The sequence below is a fragment of the Artibeus jamaicensis genome, unplaced genomic scaffold, assembly GCF_021234435.1.
Source record: "Artibeus jamaicensis isolate MK-2021 breed Jamaican fruit bat unplaced genomic scaffold, CSHL_Jam_final scaffold_847, whole genome shotgun sequence".
Classification (NCBI taxonomy): Eukaryota; Metazoa; Chordata; class Mammalia; order Chiroptera; family Phyllostomidae; genus Artibeus; species Artibeus jamaicensis.
This window is the reverse complement of record NW_026522057.1, coordinates 20,802,464-20,822,784: the sequence shown is the minus strand read 5'-3', so window position 1 is coordinate 20,822,784 and position 20,321 is coordinate 20,802,464. Positions and strand designations below refer to the sequence as shown.

Here is a 20,321-nt window from a genome sequence, read left to right as displayed (position 1 = left end):
TCAGCCCGGAGATGGGTGGACACCCTACTGACTCTGATCTGGCACAGAGCAAAGTCTACATCTTGCTGGCATGATCAGGAGAGAGGTGACCTGGGCCTTAGGCTCTTAAATTGGAAGCTTAACAGAGGCATCTGGCCGGATGAAAAAGACCGGTATAAACATCCTCCCTGCCACCACCACCAAAACCATTGTCACCACCACAGCCATCACCAGCACCAGCACTATCACCTCCACCACCACCTGCAACACAATGACCACCATCACACCACCACTCACAAAACACCGCCACCACTGTCATTCCTGCCACCCACCTCCACCCGGTATAAACACCATCACAAGAATCGTCACCTCCAGCATCACCAGCATCTCCACCAACACCGCATCGCCATCGTCTTTATTGGCATCACCACGCCCCTCCTCACTGCCGCCACTGGCAGCCACGCCTCCCCGCCCTTCCCACCAGCCCTGCTGAGCCTGATCTAGGTTGAAATGCACCTGACACTGAACCCAGAAACCTCACTGAACCCAGAGAGGTTGAGAGGGCTGGGTCCCAGCCCCCCAGCCCAGGAAGGGCCAGATTGCTCAGTTAGTTGGCCGGGAAGTCGGGCCGGGAGGGCTAGACGGGCCTGGAGCTAGGGAGTCAGAAGCGATAGGCGGGACCCCCGCCAGAGCAGGCATCGAGCTGGTTAGAAGAAACAGACCAGGGAGCCCGCAGGTCAAGGAACCAGGCTACAGCCACCCAGAGTGAACACCAGGATCAGGAGAGCAGCCCCACAAGAGCCCATTCAGGGGGCGAAGGCTTCTCAGAGTCGGGGCCCAGCAGGCAGGCGGGCCTACCCCAGGTGGACGGACATCGTCATGGCTTCCGTGTCTATCGTGGCCATGACCACCATCACCAGGACAACCAGCCTCATGAATGACACCTTTACCATAGCTCTCGACAGTCCCTTGCATGACCTGCAGCAGGTCCTACAGGAAGACCTGAAGTTTTGGAACCCAACAGCTTTCCCCTAAGTCCATCTCTTGGCCAGGGCAGGACCACTGGCTCCTGGATGTCCCCAGCCACAGCCAGCCTCATGAACCCACCCACAGGGCACTCCTTCCCTTCTCCTTAAGGCTCAAGGTTAAGTTCAGGAGCCCCGCTGCCCTTCCCCGGTGCAGCGGGCAGAGGCAGAGCTGCATCTGTCCGGGCGCTTCCCAGACTCTGACACTTGTTCGTATCCTCCCACTTCCGCACGCCCGGGTCTGGTTCGCATTAGCACCCCGGGCCCCACGGTGGCTGGACTCAGGGTTTGGGCCCCGTCCAAAGTGTCAGATGCCGCCGGGGCCCTCCTGACTACTTATCTAACGTGCAACATCGAACGGTTTGATCTGCCAATTAGGCTCCCCGGGAGCTGCTAACGGGAAGCAGATGGGCCTGTACATTACTGCGTGGGGCGCCCCATGTGCCCCTCCTCCCCTGGACCACCCTGGACCACCCCGGACACTCCCGCCCGCTGGCAGCAGGCGTAGAGGTTCAAGGCCCTGGGAGAACGGGCCTCGTCACCTGCTCCCAGAGTCGAAGAAGCTGTTGCTTCTGGTTACGGGGTAAGGCCGGACGGGACTCTACCTGAGTGGTCCCAAGTTCCTGGCATGTCTACAAGCTTCCGGCAGCTCCCTCCGTCTGGTGCTACCGGGCCAGCCCTGGGAGGTCTTGACGAAGTGGACCTGCGCTGGCCAACAGACCCTAGCGCGCACAGAGAAAAGGGGTGGTGGGAATGAGCTCGGGTGCCTGCTGTCTCCTAGGTGGCCCACATCCCCTCACCTGACAGACTTCCCAGCCAGTCGCCACCCAAACCAGGATCCCGCCTGTCACTCCAGGGCCAGTCTGTCACCAAGAATTGTTGATGCGGCCTGAGTCCGTGGTTGTCGGCCCTGGTCCAGGCCACCGACCTCACTCACCAGCACCAGGAAGGAGGGTGACACCCCAGGGGTCTCCCTGACTCGACTCCAGACCCACGCTGCTGGTCTCTCTTCGGAGCTTCTCTTAGGACAAGGTACACAGTCCTCACTGTGAGCACGACAACCCCTGCTGGACACACGCTCTGGACCCGTGTCTGAGAAGGCTTCACACCACGCAGGCGCACCACCCCACCGCAGCCCCGCGGGGCGGTGCTGTGACCACCGCCCGTTCTGCGGGAGGGGGAGCTGCAACACACAGGGGCGGGCTAATCACACAGAGTCACAGAGCAGGACACCTCTGCCACTCTGGGTCTGTCCCTCTCCCCTTCTCCCTGTCTCTCTCTCCCTCCCTCTCTCCTCCTCTCCCCTCCTCCCTCCCCAGCTCATCCAGTCTCCGTTTTCCGGACCCACCTGGGCTCCCTTCTGCCTCCCAGGCCTCTGTTCATGCTGCTCCTTTGCCCCGTGCACTCTCCTCGGACCCCCCACCCCCACTGGACTAATAGCCGATCATTCTCCAGGTCTCAGCCTGACACCACGTGTCAGCCTCCCGAGGCGAGGCACTTTTTCTGGGCACCTCCGCAGCCCCCTGGGCCCATCTCCTGCCAGCACTGTGACATGGTGTCATGTTTGGTGTCCTGGGTCCCCCACTAGAACACGAGCCACTTGGGAGCAGGGACAGTCTTCCTAGATGATGCAGCGTCCTGGGCTCTGTGCAGGGCCTGACCCTACCAGTGTGATGCACAACCCCAGTGAGGGAGGGAGGGAGGGAGGGAGGAGGGGAGGGGGAGGCAGGGGATGAAGGCGTGCGTAAGTGCTGGCCCCCAGCACCCTGTCCTGGCTCGGGGACTCGAACCATTGCTTTTCCCACTTCCCAACCTGCTGCTGCTCCTCCCGCCTTCTGCCCTTGTGATCGGTTATAGTTGTTTCATTCATTCACTCACTCATTCATTCAACCCACTCTGTGCCGGACACATGTCCAGACACTTGAGACGTTCAGTGAGCGAAGCAGACAGCAGTCCCCACCCTCGGGGGACTGAGCGTGAACCAGGGAGGGAGTGACAACCAAGACAAAGAAGTGACATGACAGTATGTTACACGAGGGTGAGTGTTCAAAAGAAAGTTCAGCAGGAAGCAAAGTAAATGAGGGAACAAGCCGTGTGACTGTGGGGAAGAGTATTTGAAGAAGAGGGAGCAGCCGGGGCCGAGGCCCTGAGGCGGAAACACGGCCTGTGTTTCCCTGAGGGACGGTGTCCCCAGCTCAGGGGACGGCAGGAGGCCAGTGGGCTGCAGACTCGTCCAGGAGGGAGGGGGACGCCACACTGAGGTGGGAGAGGTGGCGGGAGCTCAGGGGGGTGACACACACATGAGGACCTGGGGTCTTCCCCTCGGGGAGGTGGGGATCCCTGGGTGCTGAGCAAAGGAAGGCTCTGGACTGACTTAGGTTTTTTAAGGACGAGCCTGGGCAGCATGGGGGCAAACGCAGGAGGTAGGATGAGAGGGAAGGAGGAGTCGAGCATGGCACCCAGGCTTCTGGTCTGAGAGGTAACGATGCTGCCAGCGAGTCCACTGCAGACTCGTCCTTGCCTGCGAGACCAGCTCCAGCTTTCTGGCTTTCCTCTGCCACCGTCTCCGTTCCCCGGGCAGCCCCTGGCACGAGGGGAAACAACACGACGGCAGCCAGATCCCCACGGGTCCCCACCAGCTCCGACTGCATCTGCACCTGCCCAGCAAAGGCCCCGGGCACTTCACCACCCAGCCAGCAAAGGCCCAATGCCTCAGCAGCAAATGCAATGGAGGGGCCACCGCAGGCACGAAAAGGCTGCGCAGAGAGGAACAGAGGCTGCTGCCCACTGCGAGAACGGTGGCAGCCAGGCCACAGGCGCTGGGACCAACGGGGGTTAAGCTCAAGCAGCTATGGGAACACAAAAGTCTCCCTCAGCCCCAAGGCAAGGAAGACTTCCGGGGGAGGCACAATGGAGCTGGGTGTTTAAGAATGACTACAGGTGCACCAGGGGATAAGAGACATTTGAGCACAGGTGTGAAAGTTGGGATGTTGGGAAGTCTGCTGGGGCCACCGGGAGAAGAGGGCATGGGGCCCAGGTTTCGAAGGGCCTTGAACGGCACAGCAGGAGGGCGAGCATGTGGGCACGGGAAGGCCACTGGGTGTTTCTGAGCTGGGGAGGCCTGGGACTGGGACTGGGGACAGGGGTCGTCACTTGCCTGCCCAGAAAAGATGCTCACTCATCTGAGGAGGAGGTGATGTCAGGCTGAGATCTGAGAGGCGACCTGAGAGCGATGTTTACAGGTCAAGTGTGTCCAAGGAGAGGACAGGGATGGTGACCAAATTCCGTCCTCAGGGCCACTGAGGACCTTTACACCAAAAGAAAAGATAATCAAGAAGACAACTGATGACACCCCCCTCCACTTCCCTTTTGAGCACAAATCCCAGCTCCCCCACTGACGAGCTGAGGGACCCTGGGCCAGTTAGTCAGCATCTCTGGGCTTCAGTTTACTCTTCAGTAGGAAAAAGACATACTGGGTTGCAGGTGGCGGAAAACCCAACTCAAACTATCTTAAGCCATAGTGGAGATTAATGGACTTGCAAAATGCAAGATTTCAGAAGTAGGACTGCCTTCAGGTGAGACCCATCAACTCAAAAGTTGCCAAGGACCCGGGTTTTCCTTTTCCTTCCTTCAACTTTGTCCTCCACAAGGCCCAGCTTTCTTCTGTGGCTGATTTGCCTCATGGTCCCACAAGAGCTGCCCTAGCTCCTGGGTCTACAGCCTTGCTAGTTCCTTGAGAAGGAATCTTTCTCCCAGCAAAATCCTGATAGTCCTTCTGATTGGACCAACCCAGGTCATGTGCCCATCCCTAAGCCAATCACAGAGTCTAGGGGCGGGGTATGCACAGACTGTCTTGGCCCAGGTCACCTGCTCCACCCCCTGGAGCCAGGACACAGAGTCAGCTTCCCTTGGAAGGACAGGACTGTGGAGAGGGCAGAGGAAGTGGATGCTGGGAGGCATCCACCCATGACCCTCAAGGGCCACCAACCCCTTGGGCAGGGTCATTGAGGGGACTAAAAATAGCATGAGTGAAGCACGAAGTTGGTGTTCCTTGAAAGGCAGTTTTATCTTGTTGTTACATATAAAAGGCCATCATGAGATGGAGGAATGAGATTTAATTTGTGGTCCCAAAGAATAAAACTAGTGTCCATAAATGGAAATCCCAGATAGTTGGGTTTCGATTCGATCTAAGAAGAACTTTCTAACTGACATGGTCCTCAGCAAGCCTCCCACCACTGGGGGAAAACAAGAAAGGATTACGGTCCCAGCTCAGGGCGGCTCTGGAAGGAGGTGAGAGCAGATGCCTCTGAGGCCAGAGGGATTCCAACATCCTCCTCTGAGGGTGGGCGATGAAGCACAACCAGGGAAATGAGGTCATTATCACTTAAAAAAGAAAAAATTCAACCAAGGCATCAGAAAAGAGAATTAAGAGCTTAAAACTCGCTGATCCTCTGACAATCTGGTCCCGAGGGTGGGGATGGAGCGGACTGGACACAGGCACATCCAGGAACGAGTGCTCGGAGGGGGTCCCCAGAAGTTCAGGGCTGGGCGGGGCCTCCACAGACGCTCTGGGCCCCAGGGGGAAGCGAGGGCCAGGAACAGAGAAGGGCTGTGCCCCCCCCCCACCGCCCGCCCCTAGGGCCTCCTCCCGGCAGTCTCCTGCCTGCCTGGTCAGGCCAATGCCGAGGACTCCAGGAGGAGGACCCAGGCAAAAAAGAGGCTGGCCACAGAATGGAGGGACTGCCAGCACATAGGGTGACCCGAGAGAAGGGCCAGACGCTGATGGTGGCCACCAGGGAGGATAGGGTGCAACCGCCAGGGCCAGGGTCCCCACGTCTAGCCCCGGCTGTCCTTCCAAGCTCGGTTCTGACAACCCGGCCACCCTCAGCTGTGTGCTTCCACGGAGCTCCCCTGGCCTCCCTGCACCCCACTTCGCTCCAACACCTCCCTGCACCCCACTTTGCTCCTGTTGGTCCCCTGCCTCTCCCTCACGCTCCAACTTCCTGCCTTCCAAGTACTTCTCTGGCCTTCATGGCTCTTCCCAAACGCCAGCCTCCCTTGTAGCCCTCCCTGCTCACCACCTCCGCCAGCCGTCTCCCTGAAATCTGAAGCCCCCAGCCAGCACGCCGTGCTGCCTTGGTGGGGAGACCGAGTCTCCCGCCTGCACCCGCTTCCCCATCTGTAAAATAAGGGTGCTAATAGTTTCATGAGGCATGAATGGGTAAAGTAGCAAAGTTTTTAGGGAGGGTAATAAATGTTGGCTATTGTCATTGTCCTCATCGGTTGTAGGTACAAATACTTGTTTTGTGTTTCTGAGTATCTGGCACTCGAGGCCATGGGAGGTGAATTGAACTTATGAAGCAGTGGTTTGAGGGGCTGGGTGGGGAGGTGAAGGTGAAGGAATCCAACAGTGTCTTAGCCACTGCGTCCATGTTCACGGGGCACCTGCTATGTGCCGGGCTCTAGAAAGAGGCTCAAAGAAGGGAAACAGGACTGTCTTTGCCATTATGCAGAAGTGGCCCCAAAATAGGAGGGCCATTCCCCCAAATCCCAGGTGATCCGAGCCAAATCCCGCCACCCATCACCTTGAAACATGAAAGAGGTAAATCCAAGACACGCAGGGGACAGAGGAGTGCACAAAAGTATCCCCCTTGGGGCTGGTGCTGGTCAAGCTATCGATCACTCCCAGGGTCGGGGGAGTTCACAGACAGTCACAATGTCACCGCAGTCGTGGCTTCTTCGGGGTGGTGAGGTTCTGACACCTGTTTTCTTACCTGTGAGCTTGGTGCCCCTCAGCTGGACACTTAACTTCTCTGGGCAGCAGGTTAGCAGCCTCAGTGCCAAGGTTCTGGCTACCTGGTGAGCTGTGTCAGGCCAGGTCTGACCCCCAGACAAAAAAGTCAGGGTCCCTCCTGCCCTGGAGCCCACCATTGGAGGTGGGCGGCGAGGGCACAGCCACGCCACACCACGCAGCTTCCCCACGTTTAGGCAGCACCCTGGCATGTGCTCGCTCGAGAGAACACCTGGGGCCCAAAGACCCTGAAGATCACACCCAAAACTGCTGGGTGGGGCCAACTGCCAACCAAAAGTAGCACCACGGACTAGACTGCACGCCACAGTCATCTGGATGTGAAAGGGAAACACACCGTATGTTGTCCCTGCTGGTTCCAGGGTCAGGAGGATCCGCAGTGGTTGGTGTTTACTGAGCACCTACTAGGTGCACCACACACACAACCTCTCTGGTCCTAGGTATCCTTGGAAGCAGCTATCGTCCCCACAATAAAGATGGGGAATGTAGGCTCAGGGCAGTAACGTCTGGCCCAGGAGACATGGCTGGGAAGTGGCAGTGCCAGGACCCAAACCGAAGTCCCTCAATTCCGCCTTCTCTGGGGACCTCTGGGAACAAGAAGGAAACTCATTTGTTTCACCCAAGTGAGGTTTATTCACGAGCATTTAGGAAGCACCCTCTGTGCCCGGCATGACTCAGAGATAACAGAGAAGTGTGGGTTCGAGCTCTGGGGGAATCTGGGAGACTAGACGCAGACACGCGGGGCAACTGGAGAACGATGCCCGGGCCACATTATATGAGCTCACATCCTCCCACACCAACCCCAGCTGGCCGGTGAGCGCTGGTGAAAGGAATGAGCCAGAATCTGCAGGTACCCGCTGTGACCACCAGATGGCGGCAGTAGGCTGATCCATCAGACTCCGTCCTGCAGACCCTTAATAGGTCACATTAGGTCATTTTTTTTTCTAGGAGTGGCAGTGCCTGGTTAAGATAAATAGCATGAGGGAAAGGAATATTTTTAGGCATCCACCACCAGGTGGGTAAAAACACCCAGGATGCACAGAAGCTGGAAGGGATGCCCTGTCAGAGACCAGGGTGAGGTGGGACTAGTCAGGGATGCCCTGGGTCTCCCAGGCCTCCACCAGGGGGCAGCGCTAGTCCCTCCCCATGGTGTAGCCCTGAATCATGCTGCTGAAGTACGCTGGCGTGTTACGCTCCGGGAAGAAGAGGATCATGTAGCATTTAGGGCCAAAGTAGCCCAGGCTGATGCCCATGAGGTTGAGCACAGTGACCAAGAGGTCCAGGATGGTGACCAGCACCCCCCTGTAGACAGACATAAAGGTGCAGAGGGAGACGGAGGAGCTGAAATAGAAAGTCATGCAGAAGGTGATGAACTTGGCCTCGTTGTAGTTGGTCGGCAGCTCCTTGCCCATGTAGGCGAAGCTGAAGCCTGCCACGGAGAGCAGCAGGTCCAGGCTGGTGTTGACCAGCAACCCCTTGAGGTAGTAGGGGTTGCAGGAGAGGATCATGACCTTGGGGTCGTCGGGGTCAGTGAGGGTGGTGGGGCTGGTGGTTGTGGACAGCAGGCTGCTCGACACGATGGCCACCTTGAGCGCCGTCATGGATGCCACAAAGACGTAGGGCCCGTGCCAGCGGACCCAGTAGGCATAGGCGCGCGGGAGGCGGCTGGCCAGTTTGAAGACGCAGACGATCTGGAAGGAGCGCACGGCGATGCAGGAGATGCAGATGGTGAAGCAGAGGGTGAAGAAGGTCTGGCGGCAGAAGCACGTGGGGACCGTGGGCAGCCCTATGTACGTGGGGACCATCAGGTACGCCACCAGCAGTGGCACCAGCATCAGGAAGCACATGGGGCCCCCAGCGGAACGGACCATGGGCGTCTGGAAGTGCCTCCAGACTATTACCAGGATGGCCAGGGTGCTGAGGAAGCCCAGGATGGCCAGCATGACCACAGCGATGGTGGACGCTTCGTGCCATTCCAGGAAGACCAGTTGCCTCTTGAAGCAGGAGGCGTCTCCCCTGTGGGACCACTCATTACTGGGGCAGGGCTGGCAGTCAAACTCATCTGCAAGAACCACGGCGATTCCCATCAGCCAAACCCACTCAGCCGGGCCCCAGGCACCCAGAGGGAGCTGAGGGCGACCCCTGCAGGCACAGCCAACACTCACTGAGCCCCCTTCACCTGCTGGCTCATCAAACTCCATAGCAGACCCATTTCTCAGACAAAGGAAACTGAGGCTCAGCCAGGGAAGGTCGCAAACCTCCTGGACTCAGAGCCTAACGACTATAATTCCTCCCTTTCAAGACCTCACTCTCTGGTGGGAGAGATATTCAACTGTTCATTCAAAAAATCCATTCAGCAAATATTTTCGGAGCACCGTCCTCAGGTGGGAGGCCACAGAGACAGACAAACCCAGCCCCTGCCTTCAAGCTACAGACAAGTCGGGAGAGGAAGGCCAGTGAGATCGCTGGACAGGCTTCCCTGGAGCAGCTGCCCCGCACACTGCGCCCTGCTGAGCACACCCCTGAGAGCAGACACTTGCAGGCACTCTGCACACGTGTCAGTGAGGCCGTGAAGACAATCACCAGAGCCCCAGCTGTGAGCTGCGGTGCTCAACACTGACATGGACAGAGGACACTGTTCCCGCCTTCCTGGAGCTCGTGCTCTGCCAGAAGAGACGTTAGTTAACCCTTCTAATCAAGAAAGTCACTCAGGAAGTAGTCACTGAGCAACCATTCCAGGCTCTGAACTGCACTATGCACTTGGGAGGCTGGACAGAGAAACTGGACACTGCCCCTGTCTGCCGGAAATGCTTCTTCCTCTGGCAGAGCCAGTTCATTCATTCATTCATCCTTTCATCCATCCACCGTCCAGTGCACTTCCCCTGGCCTGGCTCCCCTGGGCTGAGGACTATGTGTGTGTGTGTGGATCAAGGTCAGTTTCAGCCCCACCTGACTGGGTGCAGTTCCTCCTCCCTAAACCAGCCTGCATGGGAGATTTTTCTCTACACCAGGTACTGGGGAGATACAAGTGGAATAAAACATGGTCCCTGGCCTTTGGACACTTACGTTGCCTCAGGGAGACCCCAGAGACCCTGCAAAAGAGGAAGAGGCCAGGAGACCCCCTGGAGCAGGGGCAAGGGCAAGGGCAAGGGCAAGGGTGCGGGCTTGCAAGCCGTACCTGCAGTTTTGTTGAGAAAGGTGCCAGGGAGGCAGTCGAGACACTCGAAGCAGCAGGAATGGACGCCCATGGCCTTCTTCCTCTGCCCAGGCTGGCAGTCCTTGGAACACATGGACACGGGGGCCTGCGGGGAGGGGGCGTGAGGCCCGAGCCCTCTTTCCCCGACTCTGAGGGCCTGCCAGCTCTCCCCAACTGGCAGGACCCTCAGGGGAGGGAAGGCTGCCTCCTGTCTAGGAGAAAAAGGGGCACTGCGACTCCCGTTAGGAATGGACCTTTGTGATGACCCTCTTCGCTTTGCCTGCCCAAGACCTAACAGCCCCCACCCAACTGTCAAGACAGAGACTTTAGGAGACACTGCTGAGAGGACAGGATGTGACCCTGGGCCGCTGGCAGCCACCTGGTCTCCAGGGCACAGAACACACCTGGAGAGATGGAGCACGTGGGCCCCTGGATCCCTCCTTGCCTGAAGAAGCCTCCCTTCTACCCCTGCAGCTTTCCATGATGTAAGGCAATAAATGATCACTTTGCATCGCTTTCTGCCCCGGCAGCAGAGTCTCACAGAAGGCAGCCTTTACGGAGGGGCAGGGTTTCCAGGTGAACAAGAGCAGGCAGTAGTGACCATATCTATGGTTTCTGCTGCTCTAGTTCTAGAACCTAGAAGAAGACCCAGCGGGCAATGATTGTTCAGGAAGTGCCTGAGTGAATCGCGGTAGAGGAGGCAGTGAGAACAGGGGGCTGGAGGAGCAGAGGGGGCGGCATGCTTGGGAAGAGGGCGTGTCTGGGCCTGGCCTGGAGTCAGAATGTACGAGGAGAGGGTCGGGGAGCGCGGAGGCTTCTGAGGGCTCTGCTGTGACGCACTAAGAATGCAGGGGGTGGGAGGAACCGTGGTTCCTGAGAGTGGAAAGGGCCGGATCAGACTCGGTCGTACAAAAGTCATTCTGATGACCCATGTGTCGAGCATGCACAGAGGATGGGCCAAGGGCCCCAACAAGGGGGGCAGAGCAGGACCACTCAGCCCCAGGGGCCCCCCCTTCTTGCCTCTCAGAGGTCACCCGTCTTCTGCCCCACCTCTCAGTCCCTCTAGCCTCTGACACCACAGTTACAGCAAATAACAAGCACAGCCTAACGCCCTAACGCCCACCCAGATACGTATAAAATCTCCTACTAGAGATGTATGTAGCTCATCTTCTCCTAACGAATACATCATATCAGGCCTTCAAAAAAAATTAAAGAGCATGCAAAAAGACAAATACAAAAGTCACAGTCTGAAGAGAGAAAACAAGCATCGGATTTTAGAACATCCAAGATTTGGGAATTATCAGACCGGGAACTTAAATGAACTGTGACCAGCAGGCTGAGGCTCTAACCGGAAAAGTGGACAACATGCAGGAGCGGACAGATGACGTACGCACAGACGTGCGAACTCCAGGAAAGGATCAAAAGGAGGTGCTGGGGATTTAAAGAACAAGCAGACATGGTAACAGAGGTAGAGAATGCCAGTGAACTGGACTGAGTCAAGGAAAGAATCAGTGAGCTCGAAGATGCTCCAATAAAAATATCTCCCAACTGAAGAACAAAGAGGAAAAAAAAAGAGAGAACAGAATATCTGAGAACTATGAACAATTACAAGAGGTACAACATACGCATAATTGGAATAACCAAAGGAGACTAAAGACAGCAAAGCGCAGAAGAAATATTTAAAGGAATATTGGCCGAGAACTTTCTAAAGTTAATGACAGACCCCAACCCCCAGATCCAGGAAGCTGAGAGACACCCAGCAGGAAAAGTAGCCAAACATCTGCTCCTGGGCCTGCCACACTCAAAGCACAAAAAACAAAGACAAAGATGAAATCTCAGCAAAAACAACAAAAGCCAGAGGAGGGGAATACCAACAAAAATGTTACTTGAGAAAAAGGACATTTTATCATGATTACAGGGTCAACCGATTAGGATGATATAATCATTATAAACATACAGAAGGGGGGCCCCAAGACACACGATGCAAAAGCCATCAGCATTGAAAGGAGAAACAGACTATTGAAATATAATATTCCACAGTGATGCTTAAAGACGTCAGTGCATCCCTCTCAATAACGGGCAGACCGATCAGACAGGAAGTAAGTGAGGAAACAGGACTAGGCTGGCACAGCAACTGAGCTGACCTAACAGACATGTCCAGAGCACTGTCCAGTAAGGACAGAACACACGTCCTTCTGGAGCTCGCCCCGGGGCATTTCCCGGAACAGAGCACGTGTTTGGCCTCAGAGGAAGGGCTAACCGATGTTTCACAGGCAGACAGCACACAAGTTAGACATGAAACAGAGAAGGAAGCCCAGAAAATTCACAGATTCACAGAATTTAAACAATGCTCCTCAACAACCTGTGGATCCAATGAGAAATCACAGGGGAAACGAGAAAACACTGAAGAGAGGAATGAAATTGAAAACACAACCTACCAAAATGGACACAGCGGAGCAGGAGAAGGGGGATATTTACAGCTATAAATGCTCACGTTCACAAGCAAGGGCGTCGTATACTTGTTCCACACCTTTATCCACTCATCTGCTGACGGGCCCTTGGGCTGCTTCCACACCTTGGCTGTTGTAAATAATGCTGCAACAAGCACAGCAGCCAATGCATCTGTCTGAACTGGTGGTTTGGATTTCTCTAGACAAAGACCCAGAAGGGAAACTGCGGGGTCATTGGGTAGCTCTGTTTTTAATTGTGTGGTGACGTTCCACGCTGTTTTCCACGGTGGCCGCACCAAGCCGCAGCCCCCGCAGCAGGGCCTGGGGACCCCCTCCTCTCCACATCTTCACGGACACTTGCTTGTCCATTGATGGACACACTAGTTTAGATGAAGTCATACCGGAGCAGGGTGGCTCCTACTCTGAGATGGCCAATGTCCTGACAGAAGGGAGAGCCCCGTGTAAAGGAAGCAGAGGCCCCGGGTGAGGGAGCAGAAGCCGGGGAGAGCCAATAGTGGCCGGCGGGCCCCGGGGAGCCAGGAGAGAGGGTGGCCCAGGTCCCCCCTCACAGCCCTCAGCAGGAACCAGCCCTGCCGGCAGCACGGCGGTCTTGGACTTCTAGCCTCCAGGACTGCGAGACAACCTATTTCTGTTCTTTAACCGCCCCACCCACCCCCAGGCTGTGGCTGTTTGTTACAGCAGCCCCAGCAAACAAACAAAGACGGAAACCAATTTCCTCCATAAACATCCCCAAGAGGCCCGGGAACCAGCAGCATCAGGAGTCTGGAACTGGGGATAAAGCGCGAGGGAGAGCCATGAGGGGTCTTCGAGAAGCTTTGTGATGCCCTGGTCCCCTCCCCTCCTCCGCAGGCTGGGCCTCTACCCCTCCCTGCACCGGCAGAGCTCTGACAGCTGATGGTCTGAAGAGGATTAAAACGGGACCTTTGGGTTGACGGGCGTCAGACACAGTGGAAGGCAGAGCTACCGCCCCCACAGCACGAACATTAACGGACAGGATGGACAGGATGGACAGATGGACAGGATGCAGCCTGAACACCCTGGTGCCCGTGGTCCTGAGGGGCCAAAGAGCCCCGAACTTCCAGTTCTCAGTCAGCGGTGGGAGGACAGGACCCCAGACAAACAGAGACCCCACCAGCTACGGGTACCGAACCTGGATGCCATCCTTGATGAAAAGGGCCGTGGCCACCCCCCACCGAGCCGGCCCCACAGCCCCTGAGAGCTGACCATGCCGTTGGGCGTGTGCCAGGAGACATTGCGGACACACTCCAGCTGCTGCTGCTTGGGGTAGTAGGTGGCGATGCTCTCGAATGGGTTCTGGCTCAGGTCCCACTGCCACTGAACGACCTCCAGGGGGACGGGCAGGTCCCCGTACTGGTCGAAGTGGATGCGGTGGCCCAGGAGGGTAAAGTTGACCTTCTTGATCTCCTGAAGAAGCTAGAGGGACCAGAGAAGAGGCAAGTGGGGCTGGCCTCAGCAGGTGGGCCGACCTGGGAGAAATCTGCCTTCCCGCTCGCCTTATGCTGACAGCCCTGTCTCTGGGGCCAGACTTTTTGGGTTTAGGTGCCAGCTGTGCCGCTGGCTGTGAGGCCTTGGGCCTGTCGCTTAACCTCTCAACCCATTTCTACTGCAAAATGGGAGCAGCAAAACGCCTATTTTCTGGGCTCTAAAGCAATAAAGGAGTTCATCTATGTTTGGGGCTGAGACTAGTGCCTGAGAAACAGTAAATGTTCACCCCCTACTGAAGATTTGATCGTGTTCTTTTTTCTCAGGAAGTCCCCTTGGCCATCCCTCGGGGACCCAATACCCGCCCCCAGAGTCCATTCCCTCTCTCACCTGTAAGAGTCGGCTGGGATCTCCCCTGCACCCCTCCCCGCCCCCACACGGGTCCTGCGAGTCTCCCCCAACTCCATGCCTCACTCTCAGGATGCAGATGCTGGGACAAACTAGCACATGCGTGGAACTGGGATTCCTTGGGCCTGAATTCCACCCTAGCTCTGTCCTTGGTTTGCTGTGTGACTTTGAGCAAGTCATTGAACTTCTCTGGTCTGACCCCAAGAGCTTCCAGCTTAGATATCCCACCTGTCTGGTTCCTAGACTTTTTCCTCCATAAACAGGAGAGCCTATTAGGCTACATCTTGGGGGTCCAGAGCTCACCTGACCTTGGAGACTGACAGACAGACAGACAGCCAAGGGAGTCGGTTCCTAGCCTTCTCCCCAAAGAGACTTCCAGAGTCAGGACTCTCTTCCTGGAATGTCCAGCAGCTGCCCTCCCCTGCTTAAAGCCTGCCTTTCCTCCCTGCCCGCCCCCCACACACACACAACTCCAACTCTGACTTCCTGCTGCATTCAGCAGGGACAGAGTGTCCTCCTTGGGTGAGAGGCTAATTTTCTCACGGTGCCCAGCCTGGGCCTGGCACACAGTGGGTGTGCCACTCAGTAAATGGAGTTGGACAGCCTGGTGCTCCTTGGGCTCCACCATTAAGGGAGGAGAGACGCCAACTGATCCTTCTCCAGAGCTACTGCCAGTTGTGGCTGGGGAAGCAGCTGGCAGGAGAAGTCGGAAAACCACTGCGGAATGGGCCCGGCCTGGGTTCAAAGCCACAGTCGGAGGCTATCACAGGCGAATCGCTTCAACTCCCCGTCCCTCAGTTTCCCTGTCTGTAGATCGTCAACCTCACAGGATGGCCATGAGTTAAGGTGATGTGTGCTGGACACTCGGTGCTCGTGGGCACTCAAACAACGGTGAAGCGCCCGTGACTGTCACATGTGTTATTAATGTAGCAGAGCATCTGGTAAAACAGAACATTGACCAGCTGGCGCCAGAATATCTTTTAAAGAATAACCACATTTAAGCCCTGGCTGGTGTAGCTCAGTGGATTGAGCACGGGCCTGCGAACCAGACAATCGCGGTTCGATTCCCAGTCAGGGCACATGCCTGGGTTGCAGACCAGTTCCCTGCAGGCTAGTTCCCAGCAGGGGACGCACAAAAGGCAACCATACATCGATGTTTCTCTCCCTCTCTCCTTTCCTTCCCCTCTAAAGGTAAATAAATAAAATATTAAAAAAAAAAGAATAACCACATTTAAAAAGAAAGAATAGCTACACTTAAACACTTAGGTTTGCAAGTTTAGGCTCTGAGATTATGGGGTAGAGAGGTACAAATAAATAAAATAAAAGTAGCGAGGATTTTTAGAGAACTAACTAAAGTGCTCCATTCAGGAAGTGACCAGGTATCTAGGAGATGGGTGGGTATCTAGGAAAGAAGGGGAGAGTGAAGAGAGGCCAGAGACATGAGGTGGGTGATTGGCTGAGCCCCAGCCAATGAAAAACTGGGGAACAGCCTCAGCTCGGCCATGTCTGCCAGCGCCGGGTGAAGGGCACACCACAGCCGAGAAACCCCCTGCTCCTCCTGCTCTGCCGTGGAACCTTCTCTACCCAGGGCCTTGTTTTGGTAGAGGTGTGTGTGAATCAGCCAACACAGATTGAAGTTCCAGGTCTGAATCAAGGGGACACAATTGGGACAATGATCCTTGATCCTGATGTGGCACCAGGAGAACTGATGGGAATCCCCAAACCACTTCTCCTGGCCCCGGGCCCCGAGTGACCTCAGGGGACACTGCCGCTTCCACTTTCTGTGGGGTCTGTTCCCACGTAACTTCACCTGAACCTCCCACGACAGACTATCTTGGATGATGAGGATTAAACTAATGAAGTAGGACATTTGTTTTGGCAGCATGAAGGATTTCTGGTTTCATGTTTCCCAGAGGCAGGGCACCTCCCACGGCCTCTCCCACCTATTGGCCCAGAACCCACCAAGGGATGAAGAGGCTAGAGCAAAGGTGGTGGGGGAAGGGTGTCCCTGCACTCTCCATGGCAACCAAAGGCTCTGCACCGTCTCCCCGGGGGCTCTGGCTTTCCTCCTCACCTGCCAGGGATAGACCACCCTCTTGGGGCAGCCTGTCTGGCTGCAGCCCAGGAGGCTGTGCAGCGCGTGGGCAACGGCGTAGATAGCAGCGTACACGTTGTAGGCCCCACGCTGGCTGGAATATCTGAGCAAGGTGTACAAGGACTGAGGGGTGTCCAGGCAGGTGTCGCACTCCTGGTTGCAGGTGGCGCTCCCGTTGGACGTGCGCGGCCCGGCCTGAGCGTGGAGTGCGTGGAACTCGCCGAAGCCTGGGATGGGCACGCTCTGGGTGGTGATGCCCAGGAAGGTGCCCGTGCGGCGCAGCTCGGTGAGGCTGTGCAGGACCAGATCGGCCGCCCAGGACTCGGAGGCAATCCATACGATGCCACTGATGTTTCGGCGCAGCACCTCGTGGAAGAAGTTGCGCAGGGCCAGGTCCGGCGAGAACAGGACCACCACGCGTGCGGAGCTCTGCTGCAGCTTGTCCACAATGGCCTCCAGGCGCTCGCGCTCCTGCCGCGTCACCTCCTGGTTGGGCTGCGGCGTGGGCAGCGCCTCCTGGAAGGCGATGCAGATGTCTTGGCCCACCAGGCGCTCGCTGAGCAGGTGGCCATTGTCGCGGCCGTAGTCGTCACTGCTCACCAGGACGATGATCCAGTTCCAGTGGAAGTGCAGCATCAGCTGCACCATGGCCTCGACCTGGTGGTCCGCACCTGGCACCGTGCGCAGCAGCGAGGGGAAGCTCTGCTTGTTGCGCAGCTTGCTGCTGAAGGCACTGTAGGTGATCTGCCAGAGGGGAGGGGCCACCAACACTGACACCCCACCCGTTTAGAATTGCAGTCTCACTCCCCCTGTCCAGACATGACGCAAGTCCCTTACCCTGCTAGACTTCTCCTCTCTCCATTGCACTCCTGACTGTTTAACGTCCTAAATCACTTACTTATTCACGTTTACTGCCTGCCTCTCCCCACTGGAAGCTAAGCTCTATGTCCCCAGCTGTTTCTCCAGTGCCTTCAACTGTATCTGGCATAGTAGGTGCTCAATAAATATTTGTTAAATGAATGAAAGAGTGAGCTCAGTCCTGGACTAGATGTTTCACACGGGAATAAAAAAACATACTGAGCACCTACTATGTGTCAGACCCTGTGCTAGATGCTTTACACAACAAAAAATTACAGAACTGGTAACCACCTACTGTGTGCCAAGTCCCTTGCTAGCTGCTCTTTAATGTGTAGATATTTTATGCTAGTTCTGGACTAGACACTTTTGATCATGCTGGTGATAACACTGCTGATAATAGTAACAGCACTTTCTTGAGGACCTACTTTGTGGCAGGCCCTGGGCTAGGTTACTATATAGGAAAATGTTGAGCATTTTCTGAGTTTCCATTCTGGTGCAAGATGTTCTACATAACAGTAACGTTACCAATGACCTACTGTGTGCCAGAAACACTTGCATAGGTTAAACACTTTACTCTTCAGACAGTCGTAGGAGAGAACTGTCAGCATCTCACTTTACAGTGGGGAGACTGATGCTCAGAAGAGCTGAGAGACATGCAACAAAAGGCTTCACAGTGGGCGAGACTCAGAGCCAAGATGCAGGACCAAGTTCACCCACCTCCAAAGCCTAAACTCTCAACCAGAAGGCCAGGTGCCTTCCCAGGGTTGGGGTTGATGTCCCGACCTTGCCTTTGCTCTTGCCTCCGCCCCACGACGGGTGAGGGGAAGTGAGCTCTCTGGACAACTGCACCTCTGCCCCCGTCCCTGGCCCTTTCTCCCAGGGCCCGGGGTCCTCACCCACCTGTGGGAGGAGAATGAGGGAGAGGAAGTTGGCCATAATCACGGCGGACTCAGAGTGGTCGGGGCCGATGACGGCCATCACGCGGGGCAGGTAGTGGCTGTAGTCCTCCTGGATGGGCAGGAGGTAGTCCTTGCCTGCCAGGAAGAAGAGCACGGGCTGCACGTTGTTGGAGGTGTAGCACACGTCCACCATCTCGTAGCCCAGCTGCACACCCGGCAGCAGGCCGCTGCGGTTGTTGATCTCCTGCACCGCAAAGCGCATGGCCTGCATGAAGGTGTAGCCCAGCGCCTTCACTTCGTACCTGCAGGGGTGCAGCGGGGTGGGCAGCAGGTGCAGAATGAGAGGGGCGGGTGGCAGAGAGCCAGCCTATTTCTCCTATGTGCCCAAGGGAAGCCCAACATTGCCCAAGAAAGAGCCACTCTGGAAGATTCTGGTACTTTTACCACATTATTGTCGTGGTACCACATCTCTAGGATCATCATTGTCCCTATGACCACCTCGGACACTGATCTCTGTGGCCACCATCATTACCATCACCACCACCATCACCACCACCATCACCATCACTGTCACCACCACCATCACTATCACCACCATCACCATCACTACCACCATCGCCACCGCCATCACCACCACCATCACTACCACCATCACCATCACCACACTCTTCACCATTTTTATGACCATCAGCATTACTGCCATCACCATTATAAACCTCGCCCGCATCCCTTCCATCACCACCATCCCTTCACTGGACTCCCTACCGTTATTACAGGTGTCGGGACAGCTACCATCCTGCTTGGTGCCACGCCTGGGACCACCACCCTCACCATTCTCAAGCCAGCACACAACCCCCCAGTGGCCTATAAGTCAGGGCTCAGTCATCTTCTGCACGTTCCTTCCTCCCCCCTCTCCCTCCCAGAATGCCTCCACCCTCTCTACACAAGGTCATTAATTTATAATCCCAGGCTGGCTCCAGCATCTGTCCTTCAACCCAGCGTGGAGATGGCCCACCCGATCTCTGAGTGCCCCAAGGGGGCTCACAGGGGAGGGAGGGAGAGCAAAGCCCCTCCAGGCCTGGAAGCACCCCACCCCCTCCCCACAGCCCTGGGAAAAGGCGAACCTTCCCCCGCCCCCCGCCCCAGTCTGAAAACCCGCTGCAGAAGAGCCACATTCTGCCTGTGAAGGTCGGACACCTGGTTTCTCTACTGGGCCTCGGCAGGGACGCACTGGGAGTCCCCTGGTTGCCAGAGGGGGCGGTGCTGGTGTTGATGGTCTCTGAGCCACCGTCTCCTGATCTCAAATATCCTAAAGCTCTTTATATTCACACCGGGACAACCCAGGTCACAGTGCTTCGGGGCACAACGGCCAAAGATTTCAGTCACACAGACTGTGCGGGGCCTCCCCGAGGGCTGGTGAGGTGGGTCCGGGGTGGGGATTTGACAGTGAAAGAGAAAGAGCTTTCTGAGCCCTCAGTCTTGGCCTTGACCTGGCCTCCCATGGATCTCAGAACCAACCCTGGTCCCCACGCACCCCCACCGCCACGGCCAGCCTCCCACTGGAGACTCACTCCTTGCACTTGGGCACCTGCAGGAGGTTGAGGTGGACGATGCCCTTCACGTTGGCGTGGAGGGTGAAGAGGCCACCCAGGAGGTAATCCCCAGCCAGGCTGAAGTCCGAGTTCTCGACCGGCTCAGCCAGGACCCGCAGCAGGAAGAACAGGGAGCAGACCACCCTAGCCTGGGGTCTCATGGCAGAAAGTGGGGGTCCTAAGAAGTGGCTCTGCCTCGCCAGCGAGCTGGCCGCTAGACACCAAGGGATTTGCACAGACATTTACATAGTGACGGTCCTGCCACTGTCCGGGGGCGGGGAAAGCACCTGGGACAGGTGGAGGGGTTAGAGGTGCAAGGGAAAGGGGAGGAGGCTGGAATGAGGACGACCCCCCCGCCGAGGGCACAGGGGCGGGGGGCATGTGCTGCCAACTTGGCCCTGACCTTCTGTCTCATGATTGAGGACAAGCTGCATCCCCCTGACGCTTCAAACACCTGGGAGAGAAGGACGTAGGTGATCACACGAGCAGATAGAGTAGGGTGGCCGATGGAGCCCTGCTTTAGAGCCCGACCAAGCTGGCCTGGCA

At 56.6% G+C, this 20,321-nt stretch overlaps 1 protein-coding gene across 1 annotated transcript; it reads right to left on the bottom strand.

Moving 5' to 3' along the window:
* Positions 1–7,946: 7,946 nt before the first annotated feature.
* On the bottom strand, positions 7,947–19,936 carry TAS1R2 (taste 1 receptor member 2). Its single transcript, XM_037148001.2, has 6 exons — positions 19,755–19,936; positions 18,185–18,485; positions 16,406–17,170; positions 13,705–13,914; positions 9,992–10,115; positions 7,947–8,875 (listed from the first exon to the last, which is right to left on the bottom strand). Exons 1-6 carry the CDS (start codon positions 19,934–19,936, stop codon positions 7,947–7,949), a joined length of 2,511 nt encoding a protein of 836 aa, XP_037003896.2.
* Between the last annotated feature and the right edge of the window lie 385 nt (positions 19,937–20,321).

Excerpts from the sequence above, each read along its gene's own strand:
- TAS1R2 (XM_037148001.2), bottom strand. The coding sequence starts at position 19,936 with ATGAGACCCCAGGCTAGGGTGGTCTGCTCCCTGTTCTTCCTGCTGCGG. Across the intron at positions 13,915-16,405 it reads GGGTGGTCTATCCCTGGCAG|CTTCTTCAGGAGATCAAGAA; the intron begins GTGAGGAGGAAA and ends TGGTCCCTCTAG. Across the intron at positions 8,876-9,991 it reads CTTTCTCAACAAAACTGCAG|ATGAGTTTGACTGCCAGCCC; the intron begins GTACGGCTTGCA and ends TGGTTCTTGCAG.